Below are 18764 nucleotides of genomic sequence, written 5' to 3'. Positions count from 1 at the left end.
AAGAGAAGGTTGAGGAAGGAAGAGGGCTCTAGGGCCTGGGACTCTGGTACCTAGGGTCCATCCCTTTGGGGCCAGAGCATCAAGAACAGGAGGGACATCCACATTGGAGCCCCTGGAATAGTGGGGCTTGGGGAAGGCTTTGGGGAGTAGGAGGCAGGGCCTCTACCCTTGAAATGTGGGAGAAGAGACAAGCCTGATCTGGGTGTGGGAAAGCTGTGTTAGAAAGACTGGGAGACCAGTCACAGTGGCTCATGCCTGTAATCTCAGCATTTGGGGAGGCCAAAGCAGGCGGATCACTTGAGCCCAGGAGTTCAAGACCAGCCTAGGCAACATAGCAAGAGCCCATCTCTACTAAAAATATAAAAATTAGCCAGGCCTGGTGGCTTGCACCTGTAGTCCCAGCAACTTGAGAGGCTGAGGTGGGAGGATCGCTGTTGTGAGCCAAGGAGGCCAAGGCTGCCGTGAACTAGGAGAGTGCCATTGCACTCCAGCCTGGGTGACAGAGGAGATCTCCATCTCTTAAAAAAAAAAAAAAAAAAAAAAGAAGAAGAAGAAAAGAAAGAAAGCAGAAGGAGAGGGGAAAGAGGGCTCCCAGCAGGGAGGTAGATGGGAGACCCCAGTGCCATGAGACAGGAAAGAGAGAGGCCCACGTTTTCCTCTGTGGGCCATTCTTTCTGTCCCTCCCTCTGCTTCTGAGCCAAGCAGCCCCTCCCCTCGTTCAGCCACTTGAGATTCTCATCCTAGTCTTTCTAAGGTCGGCCTGTAGATTCAGGAACAGAGTGCCTGGGTCCTTTCTTCAGGCACTCGAGCTGCATTCAAGAAACATCCTGTTTTCCCACCTCCCAGGAAGACCCTCAAGTATAACTTCCATCTGTCCTGCTGCAGGACCCATCCTGGAACTTAGCTCTCCCCTGTGGGTGGGGCTGGGGGTCCAGTTGGGACCCAGGAGCCTGTGCCCAAGCCCAGAGTCGTCTCAGGTTTCCTGGGCTTAGGTGGGCTTTTTTTCCATCCCCTCTCCCTTCCATGGGCAGCCTCAGAGAGCACATTCCAGCTGAAATTAAATCACATTCCTCTCTCCCTGCTTCATGAGGATGGCATTGCTGACAGCAGCTGTGACACCACAGGGTCAAGTGGCAGCAGCTGGTTCCCCAGGGAGGGGCTGAGAAGGGGGCAGGGAGGGAAGTGGAGGATCAGGGCCTTTCTTTGGAGGCAATAAGTGAATTCTGATTCTTTGATCTTGAGACCAGAGAAAGAGGCATAGACCCTGCAGTGGCAGGGATCAAGGTTAGACCACAGGATGTCCTAGCTGTGTGGGGATGACCCAGTCCCAGGAAGGCCCCGCAGGGGAAGGAGGTGTCCGGCATCTCTTTCTGAGAGGACCCTGGAAGAACGCGCTCTCCCCACTCCAGGGCTGGGCTCTCACACAGACATTAAGGCTGAAGGAGCCCTTTAAGAGGCCACGCTCTGCACTCCCTTGGCCAGAGCCCAATGCCTAGGTCTTTGATTTCCTCTGAGACTCTGGTGGCAGTGGCGGCAGGAGCAGCAGCAGCAGCAGCAGCAATGGGACAGCATCAGGCTGGGTTGAATGGAGAGCTCAGCCCCTGACCTCACCCTCTGAGGCGCCTCAGCCTACACAGCCTTATAAGGAAGTGCCCCAAACAAACTGAGGAAGCAACCTCCGGCCCCCCACCCGGCCCCACCCCGTCCAGAAGCTATATTTACCCAGAGGAGGCCCCAGAATAACCTCCCACTTGTCCTTGCACTGATTGGAGGGGTGGGGGAGGGGGGGATACTGTCCCTCTGTGCTCCCTCCCCTGGGACTCCACCCTCAGAAGTGTGTCCCGTTGCCTGTCATGGTCATTCATTTATTTAATACGTGTTTATTCAGCACCCCCTGGGCTCCTAGGCACTGAGCTAGGCTCTGGGCGATGACCAGGACAAAGGTCTTGCTATCCAGGACAAAGGTCTTGCTATCCTAGAAATTCCCATGATGACAACAGGTCTGAGACCCCGCAGTCTCCTGGTTTTGCTCTTACTCTGGCCTCCTTTTCCAGCTCCTTCCCAGTCATCTCGTCTCTGTCAGGAGCTCCTCTGGAGCTCTGTCCAGGGCTGTCTTCATCCTATATGCTCTCTCTGGGGAATCTCTCTCTATATGCTCTCTCTGGGGAAGCTCTGTCCAGGGCTCTCTTCATCCTATATGCTCTCTCTGGGGAATCTCTCTCTATATGCTCTCTCTGGGGAAGCTCTGTCCAGGGCTCTCTTCATCCTATATGCTCTCTCTGGGGAATCTCTCTCTATATGCTCTCTCTGGGGAAGCTCTGTCCAGGGCTCTCTTCATCCTATATGCTCTCTCTGGGGAATCTCTAGGCCAGTGACCCCCTAATTCTTGTCTCCAACCTGGCCCTCTCTCCTGTGCTCCAGCTCCATGTGTCCACCCACCCCAGGCACCTCCTCCTGGAGGTCACAATTTCCTGCTGGACTCTGCCGCTCAGAAAATAATCCCAGCTGCCCAGGCCAAAAACCTGGGACCCTCTGCTGGCCTATCCCCCTCCCTCCCCTACCGTGGATTACCAAGTCCTGAGATTCCCTTTCCTCACGTGTCTCCTCTCCACCACCACTGCCACCACCACTGTCTCCTGCCTGCACTATGGCAGGCAGCAGCCTCCCTGAAGCCCTCCTGCCCACACCAACCTGTTTCCACGCAGCAGCCAGAGAGTTTGACTTGAAATGCAAACCTGGGCCGGGGGCGGTGGCTCACACGGGTAATCCCAGCACTTTGGGAGGCCAAGGCGGGCAGATCACCTAAGGTCAGGAGTTTGAGATAAACCTGGCCATCATGGTGAAACCGTGTCTCTACTATACAAAAATTAGCCGGGTGTGGTGGCATGTACCTGTAATCCCAGCTACTCTGGAGGCTGAGGCAGGAGAATCTCTTGAACCTGGGAGCAGAGGTTGCAGTGAGCCGAGATCCCACCACTGCACTCCAGCCTGGGTGACAGAATGAGACTCCCATCTCAAAAAACAAACAAGCAAACAAAAAATACAAAAATTAGCTGGGCGTGGCCTCGGGCATCTGTAATCCCAGCTACTTGGGAGGCTGAGGCAGGAGAATTGCTTGAACCCAGGAGGCAGAGGTTGGAGTAGCCAAGATTGCATCACTGCACTCCAGCCTGGGCGACAGAATGAGACTCCTTCTCAAAACAAACAAACAAAAAAAAAGAAACGCAAACCTGGTCAGGTCACCTCTGCTTACAACCCTTTAGAAGCTCTCACTTCAGAATTCATTCATTGCCTCCAAATACGAAGAATTCTTTGTTTCCTGGCTATCTAATGAGACCTGTGTCCCCGAACCCTGGCTCTCTCTTCAGTCTCATCATGAACTTTCTCTTCCCTCCTCCACCGTCTGGCACAGGAGCCTTCCTTCTCTTCCTCAGTTGCCCAGGCTCTCTCTTCCTGCCTCTGAACTTTGCACGTGCTGTTCCCTCTGACTAGAACCGTTTTCCTCCCCCTCTTCCCCCACTGGCCACTCCTGCTCATCCTTCAGGTTCTCAGGAGAGCCTTCCCTGTCTACCCCCTCCCGTACGCCCCCCAGCCCAGGTCAGGTGAGGTCCCCTGCACTCTGCTCCCATAACCTAGGGCACTTCTCTGTTTTCAGATATGATTTCCACTGAGAAGCCCTTGTTCAACTGGTAGGTAAAGCTGCCTGAGTGAGGAAGCACATTGTTCTTTATCTGTGGCTCCCCAGTGCCTGCACAGCGCATGGCACGTAGTAGATGCTCAGTAAATAGTTGTTAACAGATGACGACTACTCCTGTTCTCACCACCAGGAATGTCCCTGTTACTGTCCAACCCTCGTTCCTCTTGCTGCATTGACAGACAATCACTTCCAAAGAGAACACGCCTCCCACGACATATCTCCTTAGGGAAGTCCTCGCTTCTACCCTGTTTGAGATTATTGGCAGCAGTGGCCAGTTTGGTAACTCTATAGGGGATCAGGGGCCCTGTGTGGGGGGTGGGGTGGGCACCAGGCACAGGGAAGGACTGCTTGGCTAGGCCCCTGTCCTCGGCCCTTGCCCAAACGGAGGTGCCCAAGGGCCTGGGGAGATCAAACACAGGGCACCTCTGTCCCATTGGAGGGGCAGGGAGTGGGCCTTCCTTGCCTGGATGCCAATGCACTGGCCCCAGGCCTAGCAGCCTGGCAGGATTAGATAGGGCCTTGTTAGCAGTGGGTACAGGAAGGAGAGAGCGGAGGTTTCGGCTGCCAGGAGGGTGGGGTGGGGAGATACAGGATCTTGGCCCCTGAGGGATGGGGCATAGCGGGTGTGAAATGGAGCCTGGGTGCCCAAGACAGGGGTGCTAGATGGAGATGGGCAGAGAAGCAGACAGTGAGGGCCTGTCAGGGAGGCCCCTATCCACCTCTCTCTGGCTGGATGACAGGAGTAGGAGCCAGAGGGGCTGGGACTTCATCTTCTCATCTTTCTCCAGCCCTCAGCCCTGAGCCCAAAGGGAGGAAGAGCCTGCTCCTGGACTTGGGATTGACTCCAAATTGGAACATTTGTTTGGCAGCCCCTGTCCCACCCCCACCCGTGCTATTTAGAAGTGTCGCCAGATCTTCCTTCTCTGCAGAGCTGAAGCAGCGAGTGGTTTCTATTTGGGTATCCTGACTTCAAGGCCTGCAGGCCCCACCTAACCCAGGAACCCCTGGTCCCCTCCCTGTCCTACACAGGGACACAGAGAGCTCCTGGGAAGTGGGGCAAGGAGGAGACACTGTGGCTGGAGGACCCTCAGGCTAAGCTGCTGCCAGCACAGCACTGTCATCAGCACACCCCTAGCTCCCACCCTGACAGTTCAGCTCCCCCTCCACTTTCCCCTCTTCCCTGCCTCCTGCTGCAGAGTGTGAGGGAAGTCCTACTGAAGAGCTACGCTGTCTTCAGCCTCCTTCCTGCTCTCCTGGGCCCTGGGAGGCTCCCAGGTCACCTGGCCCAGGCTCTCTCATTGTGTGGCAGAGTCTGAGGCTCAGAGAGGATCAACGCTGACCTGAGGCCACGCAGCCAGACTGAGAAAGAACAGGCCTGCCTCTTCCCTCACCCTGCTCCCACCCAGCCAGGCTGAGGAGATCAGGCCAGACGACTTGTTTGGGTTTAGAGACAAGGGGGCTTATTATGCTGGCGGCACCAAGGCGCTAATGGGGGGGACATACAAGGGTGTGGGTGGGCCCAAGTCCTAATCCCTGTAATCAGTGCTGTGGGCAGAGATGATGACGGGCCTGGCTTCTGCAGGCGCTGAGGTCACCTGGACTGGCCTCCCCCCAGCCAAGCAACAGCCCCTGGCCCACCCCAGCCCCCAGCACTGCTGCCTGCAGCTTGGGTCTGTCTGCCTTCATCCCCCCAGGAGGCCCCCGGGTCCTCCTCTCCTCAGGAGGCAGCCCCTCCCCAGCACCGGCTTCCTCCTCTCCCCCGCAGTCTCCCACAGTCTCCCCCGCCACGCCACCCCGTCTCTGCTCCTGTACTAACCCTGAGGGCCCCCTCTGAGTGGGGGAAGGAAGAGTCCAGACTTTGAAGGCGGAGGCATTACTTTATTCAGGCAGGGACTAGCCAGGCAGGGCCACAGCGTGGCAGGGATGGGGGTGGTCAGGACATGGGAGTGCCGTCACCTCCATTAGCCATAGGCCCAGGAGGGTGTGCTACTGCAGTGAGATGGCGCAGGGCTGGTGAGCTTGGGCACAAAAGCCAGCATGTCACCCTCCCTTTGGAGAAGCCTCTGGGCCACAGGCCTTTTCCAGCTGACGGGATGCGGAGGGAAGGGGACCTAGTACTATCGGAATTCAGCTGACTTAGCCTATGAGATGGAGCAGGCAAGAGATTCCCTTTGCAGGGCGGGAGGTTATATTCCTACAGCCTCCATTCTTGGAGTAGGCTCCTTTGTCACACCCCATTTCACCTTAGCGGGCCAGGCCTCTCAGCCAGAAACCATATGTCAAGAGATCGTAAGAGTGCTGCTCCTGAGCAGGGAGCGGGCTTGGAGGCATCCTTCTCCTCCCTGCACCCCTAAGTCCCCAGTGCCGGGCAGATGGTCTTTTCCTAGTCCTCCCCTGAGGACCAGGACTCTCTATCTCCTTCCCTCTGAGTGAACTTCAAGAATTGACTCTGGCCCAGGTGAACAGGAGCCCCTGCCCAAGAGGTCTTCAGAGCACTCCCCTCCTCCTCCTGAAAGGGGCTCCCTCGGTCTCCCTCAGAGACCGGCGGCATTCCTTGCCGCACTTCCTCAGACTGCTCCAGCCCGTTCATCACTCCTCCATTCACATGCTGTGACTTCTCCAAGTTGGGACCCTGGCCGTTAACACCAGTGATGTCTGCCCCTGGACCTGCATCCTCCATTCCACTGGGGATCTCCAGAGGGCCAGGGACTTTGTCCTCCCTCTCCAAGGAAACAGGGTCAGACTCTTCCTCTGAGCCAGAAGGCTCAGCACTGTCCTGGGACTCTGTTTCCAGGGCAGTCATGGGGGCATCAGCCACTGCACCCCTCAAGCTGTCATCCCAGGGGACACTGACACTCACAGAATCAGACTCCAGGAATTCCCCTCTCTGGGAGCTACTCAGGGCCTGGAGGCTGCCAACAGAAGACCCTGGCCCCCACCGCTCAGCCCCTGGCTCCCTCCCCTCCTCCTCATCCTCCTCTCCCTCCTCCCCACTTTCTTCCTCATCTGCAAACCCATCGGACTCCCCATCCCGATCCCAGGCTGCAGGCTCCAGTAGCATCTGGGGCACCTGGCCCAGAGGTTCTGCCACCTCCCCAGGGACCCCAGGAAGAAAAGGTGCCTCAGTCCCCAGGTCCTCAAATTCCTCTGACAGGTCAGAGCCACGGCCACACTCCTCTTCTCCCTCCTCCCGCTCCTCCTCTTCTGAGGGTGGGGCCTCAAGGCCCTCGGAAGCCAGGACAGCAGGATCCCAGCCCTCCTTTCCAGTCTCCCCTTGAGGGGGTGGCCTCTGCTCTCCAGTGGGGTCCCACGTGGGGGAGGTGGGGGACCTGAGGTAGAGGCCCAGGGGAGTGGAGTCTGGAAGGGTCTCCCCGAGCTCATCCTCCTCGCTCTCTTCTCTGCACTCCTCCCCTTCCTCCTGGAGGCCCTCGGGAATCTCCCCAGAACCCAACTCCTCCTGCTCGCTCTCTACTTTCCCCAGGGCTTCAGCCCTCCCCTGCACCCCCCAGCTAGCCTCCTGACTCCCTTCAGCCTGAGGCTGGGGCCCAGGGGCATCTTCCAGGATCGGGGTGTACGTTGGGCTTGGGGGGACCAGCACTGGTGGTACATCCTCCTCAGCTTCCTCTGACCCCAGGGGCCGAGATGGAGGGGCATCACTTCCAGCGTGGCCCAGGGTCTCAGCAGGGAACACCTCCTCTGCTCCCCTGGGGGCCTCAGCCTCTGACTCCTCCCTACCCTTGGGAGGCTCCCAAGGGTCTCTGCTCTTCCCAGGCAGCTCGGAGAACTCTGTCCCCAGACCACCTGCCTCCTCTAGGTCCTTTCTAGGCCCTTCCAAGCCTTGAACCCTCTTTGCCTCCACACTCTCCTCTTCCAGGGGTGATTCCATCCCCTCTTCCCTGGTCAGATGGCCTGGGTCCTCCAGCCCTCCCACCTCCTGCCCCGGGCCTGGCTCAGCTCCCGCAGCAGACTCACCCGTGGCAGTCTCTGACCCCAACATGACCTCTGGGGAGGCTTGGTCACCCCCTGGGGCCACATCCTCATCTTCCACCAGGGGCTCTATCGCCTCTGGCAGCCCCTGGGGAGCTTGGAGGCCTGGGGCCCCCACCTGTTGTGATTGCCCTTCGGGGTCCTGGAGGCCCTCAGCCCCTCCCTTCCCACTGGCTCCCTCAACTAGGCCTCTCTGCTCCTTGGGCTCAGGGCTCTCTGGGTGTCCCTCACCTGGAATCCAGACCTCCTCTGTGGCATTCAGCTCTCCCAGCTCTACCACCTCCTCCTTCCCAGTGAAGCCATCCTGCTCCTTCAGATTCAGCTCGGCCTCATCCTCATTTTCCACTCCAGCCATCCCAGGGGGGATTTCCTGAGCCAGTTCTTGGTCCTTCCCCACCGTATCTTCCCACCTCTGCACATCTGCAGACTGCGGCAGCTCCCGTCCCTCCTCCTCCAGAGACCTCAGTAACTCTTGGTTCTCTCCCTTCCCCAGGTTCTCTTCCTCTTCCAGATTCCTTTGACTTTCCTTGTCTACCTCCTCTGGAGATCTCAAATTCTCCAGGTTCCATGCTCCCAGAGATCTCAATGATTCCTGATTCTCCTCTTCCAGGAGTCTCAGTGTCTCTTGGTTCACTTCCACAGACTCCAGTGGTTCTTGAATTTCCTTTTCTGGAGGTTTCATTGTCCCCTGATTTATTTCTTCTGGAGACCACAGTGGTGCTTGAGTTTCTGGAGATTTCAGTGTTTCCAGGTTCTCTTGTCCTGTGGACTTCAGTGATTCTAGGATCTCTGTTTCTAAAGATTTTACTGCCTCTACACTCTCTTCTTTGAGTGACTTTAAGAACTCTTGATTCTCATTTTCAAGAGGTCTAGCTATCTCCTGGTCAAGAGACTTCAGTGGTTCTGGATCCACTTTTTCTGGGGGTCTTAATGTCATCTGATCCTCTTCCCCTAGAGACCTCTGTCGCTGTTGAGTCTCTTTTTCAAGAGTTCTCAATGACACTTGGTCCTGTTCTTCCAAAGACCTCAGTGATTTGTGATTCTCTGTTTCTAGAGGTCTCACAATACTCTGGTCCTCTTCTTCTAGAGTCTTCAGTGGAATACTCTGGTCCTCTTCTTCTAGAGTCTTCAGTGGCTCCTGGTTCTCTTTTTCTAGAGATCTAAGGGCCTCTTGGTTCTCATCTTCAAGAGACCTCAGGGGTTCCTGATTCTCCTTTGTCAGAGGTCTCAGTGCCTCCTCATCCCCTACTTCTGGAGATCTCAGTGGCTCTTGATTCTCCTTTTCCAGAGCTGTCAATGACTCTAAGTTCTCTTGCAGAGAACTTACTAATTCTTGATTTTCCTTTCCTGGAAATAAAAATGTCTCTAGTTTACCTTCAAGAGATTTCATTAGTTCTTGATTCTCCTTTTGCAGGGATTGCAATGTCTGTGTGTCCTCTTTTCCTATAGGCTTAAGTTGGCCTACAGCCTCTTTTTCTAGAGGTCTCACTACCTCCACATCCTTTAATAGCTCTTTATTTTCCTTTTCTAGACTTTTTAGTGTTTCTAAATCTTCTTCTAAAGACCTCGGACATTCTTGATTCTCCCTTTCTAGTGTCTCATGGCTCTGGTTTTCCAGAGTCTTCAGTGACTCTTGAATCTCCTCTCCCAGAGACTTCAGGGTTTCTTTTTCCAAAGGAACCTGGGAGTCCTGGATTTCCTTCCTGTTTAGATCCTCTTCTTCCCATATTTCCTGCTGCAAGCTGCTTACCACTTTGCCCTCTATGGCTGTTTCTTTCTCTACCAACCCCCAGATTTGCCCTTCACCTTCCCCTTGGCATATGCTGAACACTCTAGACCCACCGGATTCTCCATCCTTAGCCTCTAAACTGGAGTGGTCAGGGCTGAGGGGTGGGGCCAAGGAGGCATGGTCCTCTGGGGACTGGCCTGTACTGGCCTCTTGCCGCTGGCCCCCAGGCTCCTCTGGTCCAGGCAGGACGCTGGCAGGAATGGCCACCCTGGCTTCAGCCCGCAGGGGCTCTGAAGCCTGTTTCCTCCCACCCTGTGTCTGGAGCAGAGAGAGAGGAGCATCCTGGGCTCTGATCTCTGCATCTGCAGCAGGAGAGGGTGCCTGAGGTGTGGGGGGGATGGGGGTGCTGGCCAAGGTAGGGGTACGGGCCTGGAGGAATTCTTGGTTCTTAAGAAAGGCTGGCACAGGTGTCTCAAGGGTAGCAGGCAAGGGTGAGGGGAGGGAAGTTGGGCTCAGGACTGGAAGCAAAGATCCAAGACGCCGGCCCTCTGGGGTCCCAGGGAATTGCAGCTCCAGCTTGGGGTCTGGAAAGGCAGAGGGGGAAGAAACAGCATCAGTATATCACTGGCAGTGAGGGGAGCCACAGAGCAGCCGCCGCTGGCAAGAATATCCATGCGCCTGCCCCTGGCGTCCATGGCTGGGCTGAGAGCATGCTCACTGACACTGGAGGCCACGGACTTGAGATTTAGATTGGTGCCTCTCGGGAAAGATAGGTCTGGGGTATGAAGAGCAAAACAGGATAGTTTCTGGGGGAACTTGGCCCCTCCTCTTACCCTGAAAGCTGAGGGAAGTCTTGGAGCCACCGCCAGGTGTTTGCAGCCGGGAGTTCTCAGCCTCCAGGAGGGTCCTGGAGAGGACAGAGGGAAAGTGGGGTCAGCCCTCTGCCCCCAGGCCTGCAGACAGCAAGCCAGCTGGGGACAACTCAGGCTGAGCTTGCACCATCCAGGCCCTGCAGGCTTCCTCTTCATTTGACACTGTCACACAAAAGCCACACTCAGGGTGAAATCACACAGTCACATACCCACAGACATCACACACTTGGTCACACAAAGTCACACCGTATTTGGGATACACAACAGAGCTCAGACATAGAAGCAGATTCCCACACAGTCGGACATTGCCCTACACACACCCACACAAGGCTTGGGCTAGCCTCCTCCTCCCACCCCAGGCCAATGACCTCATCCTCTGTGTAGGGGACCAATTCTCATGCTAATTGCTGCCATTGTCCAAGCCACCATCTGGAGGGTCTGAGAAGGAGAGGATTCTGGGGAAGTGGGAATTCTCAGGCTGTTCCCATGGGATGGGCTCCCTCCTCCTTCCCCATGGCCCCCAGAGCTAGCGACAGACAAAAGCAAATGAATTCAGCTCCCCCTCTCCAAATCCTTTTCATGCCTCAAAAAACAGCAGTTAAATTCCTCGGGGCCCACCAGACCCTTCCCCTCGGTGGCTTCACTGGGGGTCAGGGCCCTCATCTCAGGATCTCTAAGCACTCTGGATCCCAAGCTCTTCAGGGCACAGAGGTCTTTGTGTCCAGGCCCCTGCCTCAGCGCCCCTTGAACCAATGAGGGGAGCAGGGACCAATCAATTCAATAACTTAGGCTGAGCAGCTGCTCCTCTCTGCTTTGCTCCATGATCTCTGAGTCTGGTTAGCACTCGCTGTAGCCTCACCTCTGTCCTTCCCAGTGCTGCGGCCTTCCTTCTGGGCTTCTCTTCCCTGGCGGTGGGGCCCCTCTCCTCCATGTCCTCCCCAGAGCCTCACTGAACTTCCATCTCTGGGCCTTGCCTCCCCTCCTTTCCTGGATCTCATGTGGCCCTTCACCAGCCACAGAGCCCCTTCCTCAGGCTCCATCAATGGCCCCTCAGCCAACAGGACCAGTTTCCCAGAAGAGACGGCGGGCTTTGCCCAAGGCCACATAGCAAGTGAGAAGCCACCCCTCCTTGGTCTCAGCCATTTCTAGGATAACAGAAAATGTGGACAATGAAAGGCTGGGCAGGACCAAGGGCACTAGGGGCATCAGAGGAGTCAGGCCCCATGACATCCAGGCTAGAAGAGGCCTTGGAAGTCCCCCAGCCCAGCCCTCAGCCCCTAGACAAGGCTGAGGCCCAGGTCAGGTGGCAAGTCAGTGCAGCCACCCCATGCCTGCAATGACTCCTTTCTGTGGCTGCCAAAGGACAATGACCCCCTGGGTGTGGGTACGCATAGAGTTGGTGCTTTGCCCCTTGGGGGAAGGGTCTGGATGCAGTTGCCCCACACGGGCCCAGCCCCTCTCCAGAGGCTGTCCCACTCGGCAATATCATCTCTCCTGGGGGGGTTTCCTGGGCACAGGACATTTCTCAGGTCTCCAGCCTATGGGGGAGCAGATGGTTTCAGGCAGGACATGTTCTGGTGTGGAAGTGACCATCCTAGAGTCACAGAACCCAGTGGCAGCAGAGTTGCCATCACCTATACCTCTGGTCCCCTTCAGCCACATAGTCTGCCCCAGCATGTGTGTGTGCCTCTGTGTGCCTGGGTGGACAGGGCTCGTCTCGTACCTGTACGTGGCCACCTCCAGGCTGAGGGACATCTTGAGATGCGCCAGCTGCTGCCGACCTTCCAGGACCTGAGCGATCTGGCTCTGTAGGCCCTGTTTCTCCTGCTCCAGGGCCTCCACAGCCAGCTGCAGGGCAGGCGAGAGGCAGTCAGCGGGGGGGCTGGGGTCCCTTCTGTGAACCAACCTGCATCCTGCCCACTGCCGCTGCCCGGGAAGCACCTCCTGCTCCCTGGCTGACTTATCTGTGTAGCAGACCCCCGCCTCCCCTACCCTATTCCCTGCCCAGAGAGCCCCTTCTGGATCAGCCAAGATGAGCCCAGGGCCCCTGTCAGCCCTCTCAGCTCTCTCCCATGGCCTGCTCCTCCTCTGAGGATGCTGATTAAATGGTAGCACATGTTGCTCAGAACACAGCTCCCACAGGAAGGGGATGTGAGGGAGGAGACGAGATGGGTTATGGAGAGAGAAGAGGGGAAAAAAAAGGGAAAGCAGAAGGAAAAACGATTAATCAACAGGCCTGGAGCCTGCAGGAGTGGAAGGCAAACAGCCCCTGTCCCCCACTGGTCCCATCTCCCACAGCTGTCTCCTGCTCCTCACAGCAGGCTCTCACCCCCGCCCCACCCCCATTTCCCACATGTTCTGGATTTTCTCTCCTCTGAGAGGGGGGATGGGGAGGTGGCCATGGCACCTCTGTGTGGCCCAGGCAAGAAGCTGTTTTCTCAGCTGCTGGCCACATCTGTGCCCTGTGAGAAGGAGCAGCTGTTATGGGCCTCTGGAATGTGCTCCAGGGAGCCGAGAAGCCATGACATGGGAGGGGGCTGGTAGCCATTCATTCACGGCCCCTCACTCCTCCCCTCAGGGGGAGGAGGGCTGTGAGGAACTTGGTGATTCTGAGTGGCCAGGCCACCAGACTCAGCGCAGAGGCGACAGTGCTGGGTGTCTTCCTAGTAATACCAGAGCCTGGGGAGGGGCCTGGAGCCCAGGTCATCATCAGAGCCAGAAGGTGCCATCCAGAGAGTGGCGGGGCTGCTGCAACGGGTCTTGGGCCTGACTGCCCACCCGGGATGTGAGTCGAGAAGCCCCGCCATTCGCATCCTACACTAGACGGGCTGTAAAAGTCTAGGACTTGTGGCACCAGGTTTCTGAGAACTGGCTCCTGATTCAGCAGCCAGCTAGCCCCACTCCCTTCCCAGGTCTCTGAGCTTCATAAGGGACTTTCTGGAGCTTTCTAGGACTTTCTCTCACCCAGGCCCTCAACCTCCTCACCTGGAACTTTTCAGTAGCCCGCAGCCGCTCCTGCCAGCGGCCCTCCAACCTCTGTTCCAACGCTGCCCTGCGCTCCTGGAGGCCTCCGCGCTCAGCCTGGAGCTGCTGCAGCTCCAGGCGGCCCTCGCGGGCACCCTGCACCGCCCGGCCCAGCCGCTCGCGGGCCTGGCCCAGCGACGTCTCCATGTGTGCCACGCGCTCCTGGTAGCCGCGCACTGCCCCGCGCCACGCCTCGCCCAGTCGCCTTGCCAGCTCCTCCACCTCCGGAGCCGGCGCGGGAGGCCCGCGGGGCGGCGCGGGGCAGCGGGGGGCACAGGCGGCCTGCGCGTTCAGGCCGACGCGCTCCTCCTCGTGCGCCACGCGTAGAGCCTCTAGCTCGCGCTCCAGCTCTGCCGCCTGGCTACTCAGCCAGGCCCGGGCGCATTTCTCCGCCTCGACGGCGCGCCGGTTGCGGGCTACCTCCTCCGTCGTCCGCTCCCGGGCCAGCCGCAGCTGCTGGCATCGGCCTGCCACGCCCTCCAGCTCTTCAGCCAGGTTGTCGCGCGCCACCTCGGCCGCGTGCTTCTCCCGCCAGCGCTGGTCAACCAGGGCTCTCAGGGCCGCCAGCTCGTCGTCGGCACGCGCCCGCCAGGAGGTGTCCGCGGATTGTGCCCGGAGCCCCCCGAGCTCCGCGCTGAGCAGCTCATTCTGCTCCTCTAGCGCCTTGACCCGGGCCAGGTAGGCCTCCAGGCGCCGATTGAGCTCCCACATCTGAAACGACTCCTCCCCCATGCAGCCCTCCATCCTGCTCGTCTGACCCACTGAGGATGGACAGACGCGGGGCACCAGGAGAAGGGAGCGGCTCGCAGAGCTTTTAGGACGGAAGAGAAAAGAGACCGACGGGGACAATGACGGGGCGGGGCGGGGTGGGAGTAGCCTGAGCGACTGAGAGTCGGGAGTGGGAGCGAGGCTATTCATACTCCCGCCAGGCGGGCGGGAAGAGGGGCGGGACCCAGGCCTTAACCCCTTAGAGGTCAGAGAGTGGCAGCAGCTTCTGGCCCCGCTTCCCCAGGGTGCTGGAGAGTGGAACCAAAGAAGAAGCCGTACCATGGAGAATCGGATCTGATGGTGGTGGCTTTCTGAGGGAGGAGGCTGTGAAGAAGGGTCACAATCCCCGAAAAAGGCAGATAATGCACAGAACTGAGCCTTTGGGGGTGGGAGTGCCAGGACGTTCCGGCCTGGGAGGGAGTGCAGTCTCAGTTACTCAACACATCCGAGAGAGGTATCATTTACTGAATTCCTCTAAGACTCAGTTTCCTCATCCATAAAATGGGAGCAATGATGGAAATCGCATGGCTGCTGAAAAAAATGGATGTGGCCAGGTTTTTGTTTTTTGTTTTTTGTTTTTGAAGTAGCAAATGCTCCTCCTCCTGAAATACTGGAGAGAGTACTACAGCATTGCAGAAAGAAGCTGGAGAGACGCTGCCTGGAAAACAAAAACAAATGTCTGATATTAGGACACACGGATACACACACACACACACGCTATTGCCTGAGTCCCCATCAGAAAAGGGAGCGACCAGGTGAAGGGCCGTCATGGGCTTAAGAACGTTTGTCCATCCTTCCTATAAGTCTTCCGTATAACTGCGACGTTCACACATCCGCTTTAGGAAGTTCTGTTCTTGGGGAAGGGCCCCTTCTCCCGCACCCCCTGCCAGAGAATGTTGGGTGGTGGACGCCCTCTGGCGGCTTTCAGAAGTGGAAGCAGCAGGAAGAGGCCATTCTTTTCCTTCCTAACGACTAGCCCAAGTTTATCCAGCCTTTATGATGTGCCCAGTCGTGTTCCAATATTTTACTTCCATGATCTGACTTAATCTTCAAAACAACCTTTTAAAGATTCTACAGTTTATGAAGTAGAGAGCTCACCAAGGGTGAGAGTAGTAGGGAAGGCTTTCTGGACGGAGTGCATCGTTGAGCTGGGAGGTAAAGGACAGGTGGGATTTGGGGGATTTACAGTGAAGGAGAAGTAGGGCTGGGGAGGAGACGCAGCGATAATGAGATGGAGGGGATCTTTGGGGAAGGCGTTTCTGATCAAGCTGCTAAATCCAATTTAGCTCAAGTGTTAATTGAGCACCTACTATGTGTCAGCACCAAAGAGATTGCAGGGACTCTGTCCCAGCCCTGGAAATGCTTATAGTTTGGTGATGTGAGGTCAACAGTGATGGGCACTCATAGCCTGGTGGTGGAGGTAAACATAAAAAGATGACTACAATACTTAATCAGCCTCCAAGGTGCTGGGGACAGAGCCGGGCAGCACAGAGGATGGAGAGGGTTTTCTGGGTAGAGGGTACAGCCGGGTCAATAACCAGGAAGTCATCCCTCCAATATCCCCTCCCCTTGAGGAGTCGCTCAAGGACCCCATCCCTGTCCCTAGGCCAATGGGGCTTTGGAATTCACCACCAATATGTAGAATGGAGGCCAGGGAGGGGTTAGTGACAGGACATTGACTGAGAGTCAGTGCAGGCCGGGAGGCTGAGGATCTGGGATGCCCAGGCTCCTTCAACCTTGCATTACCTCATAAATCCTGCTGTTTGATTTGGGCTGAGGGCTCCCCAGAGTTGTGGCCAGCAGAGCTTGCTTGGAATCTCCTCCTCTCTTTCTTTTATTTTTATTTTTATCTTTGAGAGGGAGTCTTGCTCTGTTGCCCAGGCTGGAGTGCAGTGATGTGATCTCGGCTCACTGCAACCTTCGCCTCCCCGGTTCAAGTGATTCTCCTGCCTCAGCCTCCCAAGTAGCTGGGATTTCAGATGCCTGCCATCATGCCAGGCTAATTTTTGTATTTTTAGTAGAGATGGGGTTTCACCATGTTGGCCAGGCTGGTTTGAACTCCTGACCTCAGGTGATCCACCCGCCTTGGCCTCCCAAAGCGCTGGGATTACAGGCATGAGTCACCGCACTCCTTCTCTCTTTCACTTTCTGTCTGGGAGGAGAGGAATGCTAAATGTTTGAGATCCCTTGGGATTCTTGGGGGAGGTCCCCTAAAGAGGTAGGGTGGCATTGGGCTGGGGGTTCCTCTCTGAACCCCTCACCCTCACCCAAAGGGGAGACATTTGGAACCGTGTCTCATGCAAAGAGTAGCTGACTTTTGCACTTTCTAACTGAATGACATTGGACAAATCACATAACTTCTCTAAGTGAGCCTGCGTTTACCTATTTGGTAAAGCAGGTTAATACCCACGTATCCCTATAAGTTTGTTCTGATAATCAAATAAGACCAGGTATAGGGAAGTCTTTGTATAAAGCCTTTTTTGAGGACCGTCACAATGAAAGCCATTAAGCTAAAGGAAACCTCTCTTGTGAATCACTCTTGGTGAGTTTTAGGAATTATGGGGAATAGAGATTGTTAAGAATTCTGGGGAAGAGTGTGGCATTGATTTTCCTAAAACAGGAGATGGTACGTTCCAGCATTCACAACCTAGAGGCTCTACATCAGTGCTTACCAGATTCTAAACAGATACCTGATATTTGAGGCACTTAGAGAAATAAGGCCCTCCCTAGAGAAACTTAGGCCCTCCCTTCCTCTCCGTCCCTGGTGACTGCATTTGGCTACTGGGATGTTTGTGGGGCCGTTGGCTGTACCTTTTATTAGGTCTCTGGACCCAGGACATATGAACTATGTGGTACTACAACTGGTGGATACAAAGTCAGCCCAGCAGTCATCCCCAGAGATGGCCATGAGCAAGCTTAGGGGGTTCTGTGTGCTGCCCCGAGGGAATCCTGTCCTTGGTCCTGACAATTAAAAGTTTTAATTAAAGACTTGAATGAAAACATGGAAGCCATGTTTATCAGATCTACAGACTATGCAAGAACTGAGAGTTATATTTTAACAAAATAGAAAAAAAAACAGATGACATTTAATAGGGATAAGTGTAAAATTCTGCTTTTGGTTTCAAAAAATCAACAGCATAAGAAGAGGAGAATAAAGCCTGGCTGAAGAGTAGGGAGTGTCTAGCGAAGAAGAAAGAGCTGGGGGTTTTAGAAGACTACAAGCTTGTTAGGAAGAAACCAATACTAAGTGGCTGTCTAAAAAAGTGAAAAGGATATAAGTGACTATAGATGCAAGGTGTCCAGATGAGCAACGGCAACACTCCTATTGCCCTCCATATCTGGAGTGTTGTACTGGACACTATATTTTAAAAGGGACCTTGATGGATTGGAGTTAATCCCAGAAGAAGATGACCAGATGGTAAGGGATCTTGGAATAATGTTTTTGTATTTTTAATTTTTTTAAATTTTATTTATTTATTTTGGAGACGGTCTCACTCCATCACCCAGGCTGGAGTATAGTGGCGTGGTCTCAGCTTACTGCAACCTCTGCCTCCCCGGTTCAAGCGATTCTCAGTCTCCCGAGTAGCTGGCACTACAGGCTTGTGCCACCATGCCCAGCTAATTTTTTGTGTTTTTTTAGTAGAGACGGGGTTTTCACCATGTTGGCCAGGCTGATCTCAAACTCCTGGCCTCAAGTGATCTACCTGCCTCAGCCTCCCAAAGTGCTGGGATTACAGGCGTGAGCCACCGAGCCCATCCCAGAGTGTTTGATAAAGACTTTCTGAATGAACTTGTGTCTAAGCTCTGAAACTAAAAATAATGGCCTCTGAGTAGCACACACACAGACTAAAGGAAATTGCCAGCCCCCACCCTGAAGGCCTTCTCCCCACCCAAGTCTGCATTAGAGAAGGCAAGCGGAATGTGAGGAGACTGTGACCAGCAGCACTGGAGTGTGGAGTGGCTAGTCCAGGATGGCAAGCTGTGGCTTTCCCTCCTCTGCTCAGAGGGCAAGGACGATGCCCACCAAGGAGAGTGGGTGCAGCCTCCCCAAGGAAGGACTCCTCAAGGCAGGGCCTGCCAAAGGACACATTGGCATCCCGCTCCAGGCCGGCTGTCTTTTAGGGTGGAGGACTTGCTCATCCACTCTCTTAGCCTCACTGAATAAGGGACACAGAGCCTGGAGAGAGATGAATGGGGAAAGGAAAGGGGCACAGGAGGAGACAGGTGAGGTTCTGTGGGCCAAGAGGACCCCATAAAAGGAGCCCCCATGGTGCAGCCGGCTTGGGTGTCACCACACCCAAGGGAGGTTCGCGTCTGAGGGAGGTTGACTGTAACACTAGGTAAGTGGCACCTACCCCTGTGTTTTCCTGTGTCCTACAGAGGGGAAATAAGCCTCAGAGGGGGCCACAGGGGTGGGGGTTGGTGCAAAGAGCAGAGCATTCCTCTCCCCAGTGCCAGCCTTTGGACCTGGGGCCAAGCGTTGGCTAGCAGGTAATGAAGAGTGTTTTAATGGGATAGGAGACTGAAGTTTAAAACTGGGTCAACTGAACTATATAGGACTTGTATAGCCCAAAGTGCCTAGAAAGCTCTAGAATCTGCCAAAAAGTCATTACAGGACAGGAGGAGGAGATACAACAGAACACTGCAGGCAGTGGTCAGACAGATCTAAAACTCTTTCATTTTTGTT

The 18764-nt window shown here is 55.6% G+C and overlaps 1 protein-coding gene across 1 annotated transcript; it reads right to left on the bottom strand.

The window, feature by feature from the left end:
* Positions 1 to 5554: 5554 nt before the first annotated feature.
* Positions 5555 to 14193, bottom strand: NES (nestin). The gene is made up of 4 exons (XM_054448225.2): positions 13271 to 14193; positions 12009 to 12133; positions 10247 to 10320; positions 5555 to 9997 (listed from the first exon to the last, which is right to left on the bottom strand). Exons 1-4 carry the CDS (start codon positions 14051 to 14053, stop codon positions 6081 to 6083), a joined length of 4899 nt encoding a protein of 1632 aa, XP_054304200.1. The 5' UTR covers positions 14054 to 14193; the 3' UTR covers positions 5555 to 6080.
* Between the last annotated feature and the right edge of the window lie 4571 nt (positions 14194 to 18764).

The sequence above is a fragment of the Pongo pygmaeus genome, chromosome 1 (assembly GCF_028885625.2).
Source record: "Pongo pygmaeus isolate AG05252 chromosome 1, NHGRI_mPonPyg2-v2.0_pri, whole genome shotgun sequence".
Lineage (NCBI taxonomy): Eukaryota > Metazoa > Chordata > Mammalia > Primates > Hominidae > Pongo > Pongo pygmaeus.
The sequence above is the reverse complement of the archived record's forward strand: the minus strand, read 5'-3'. Positions and strand labels throughout refer to the sequence as shown.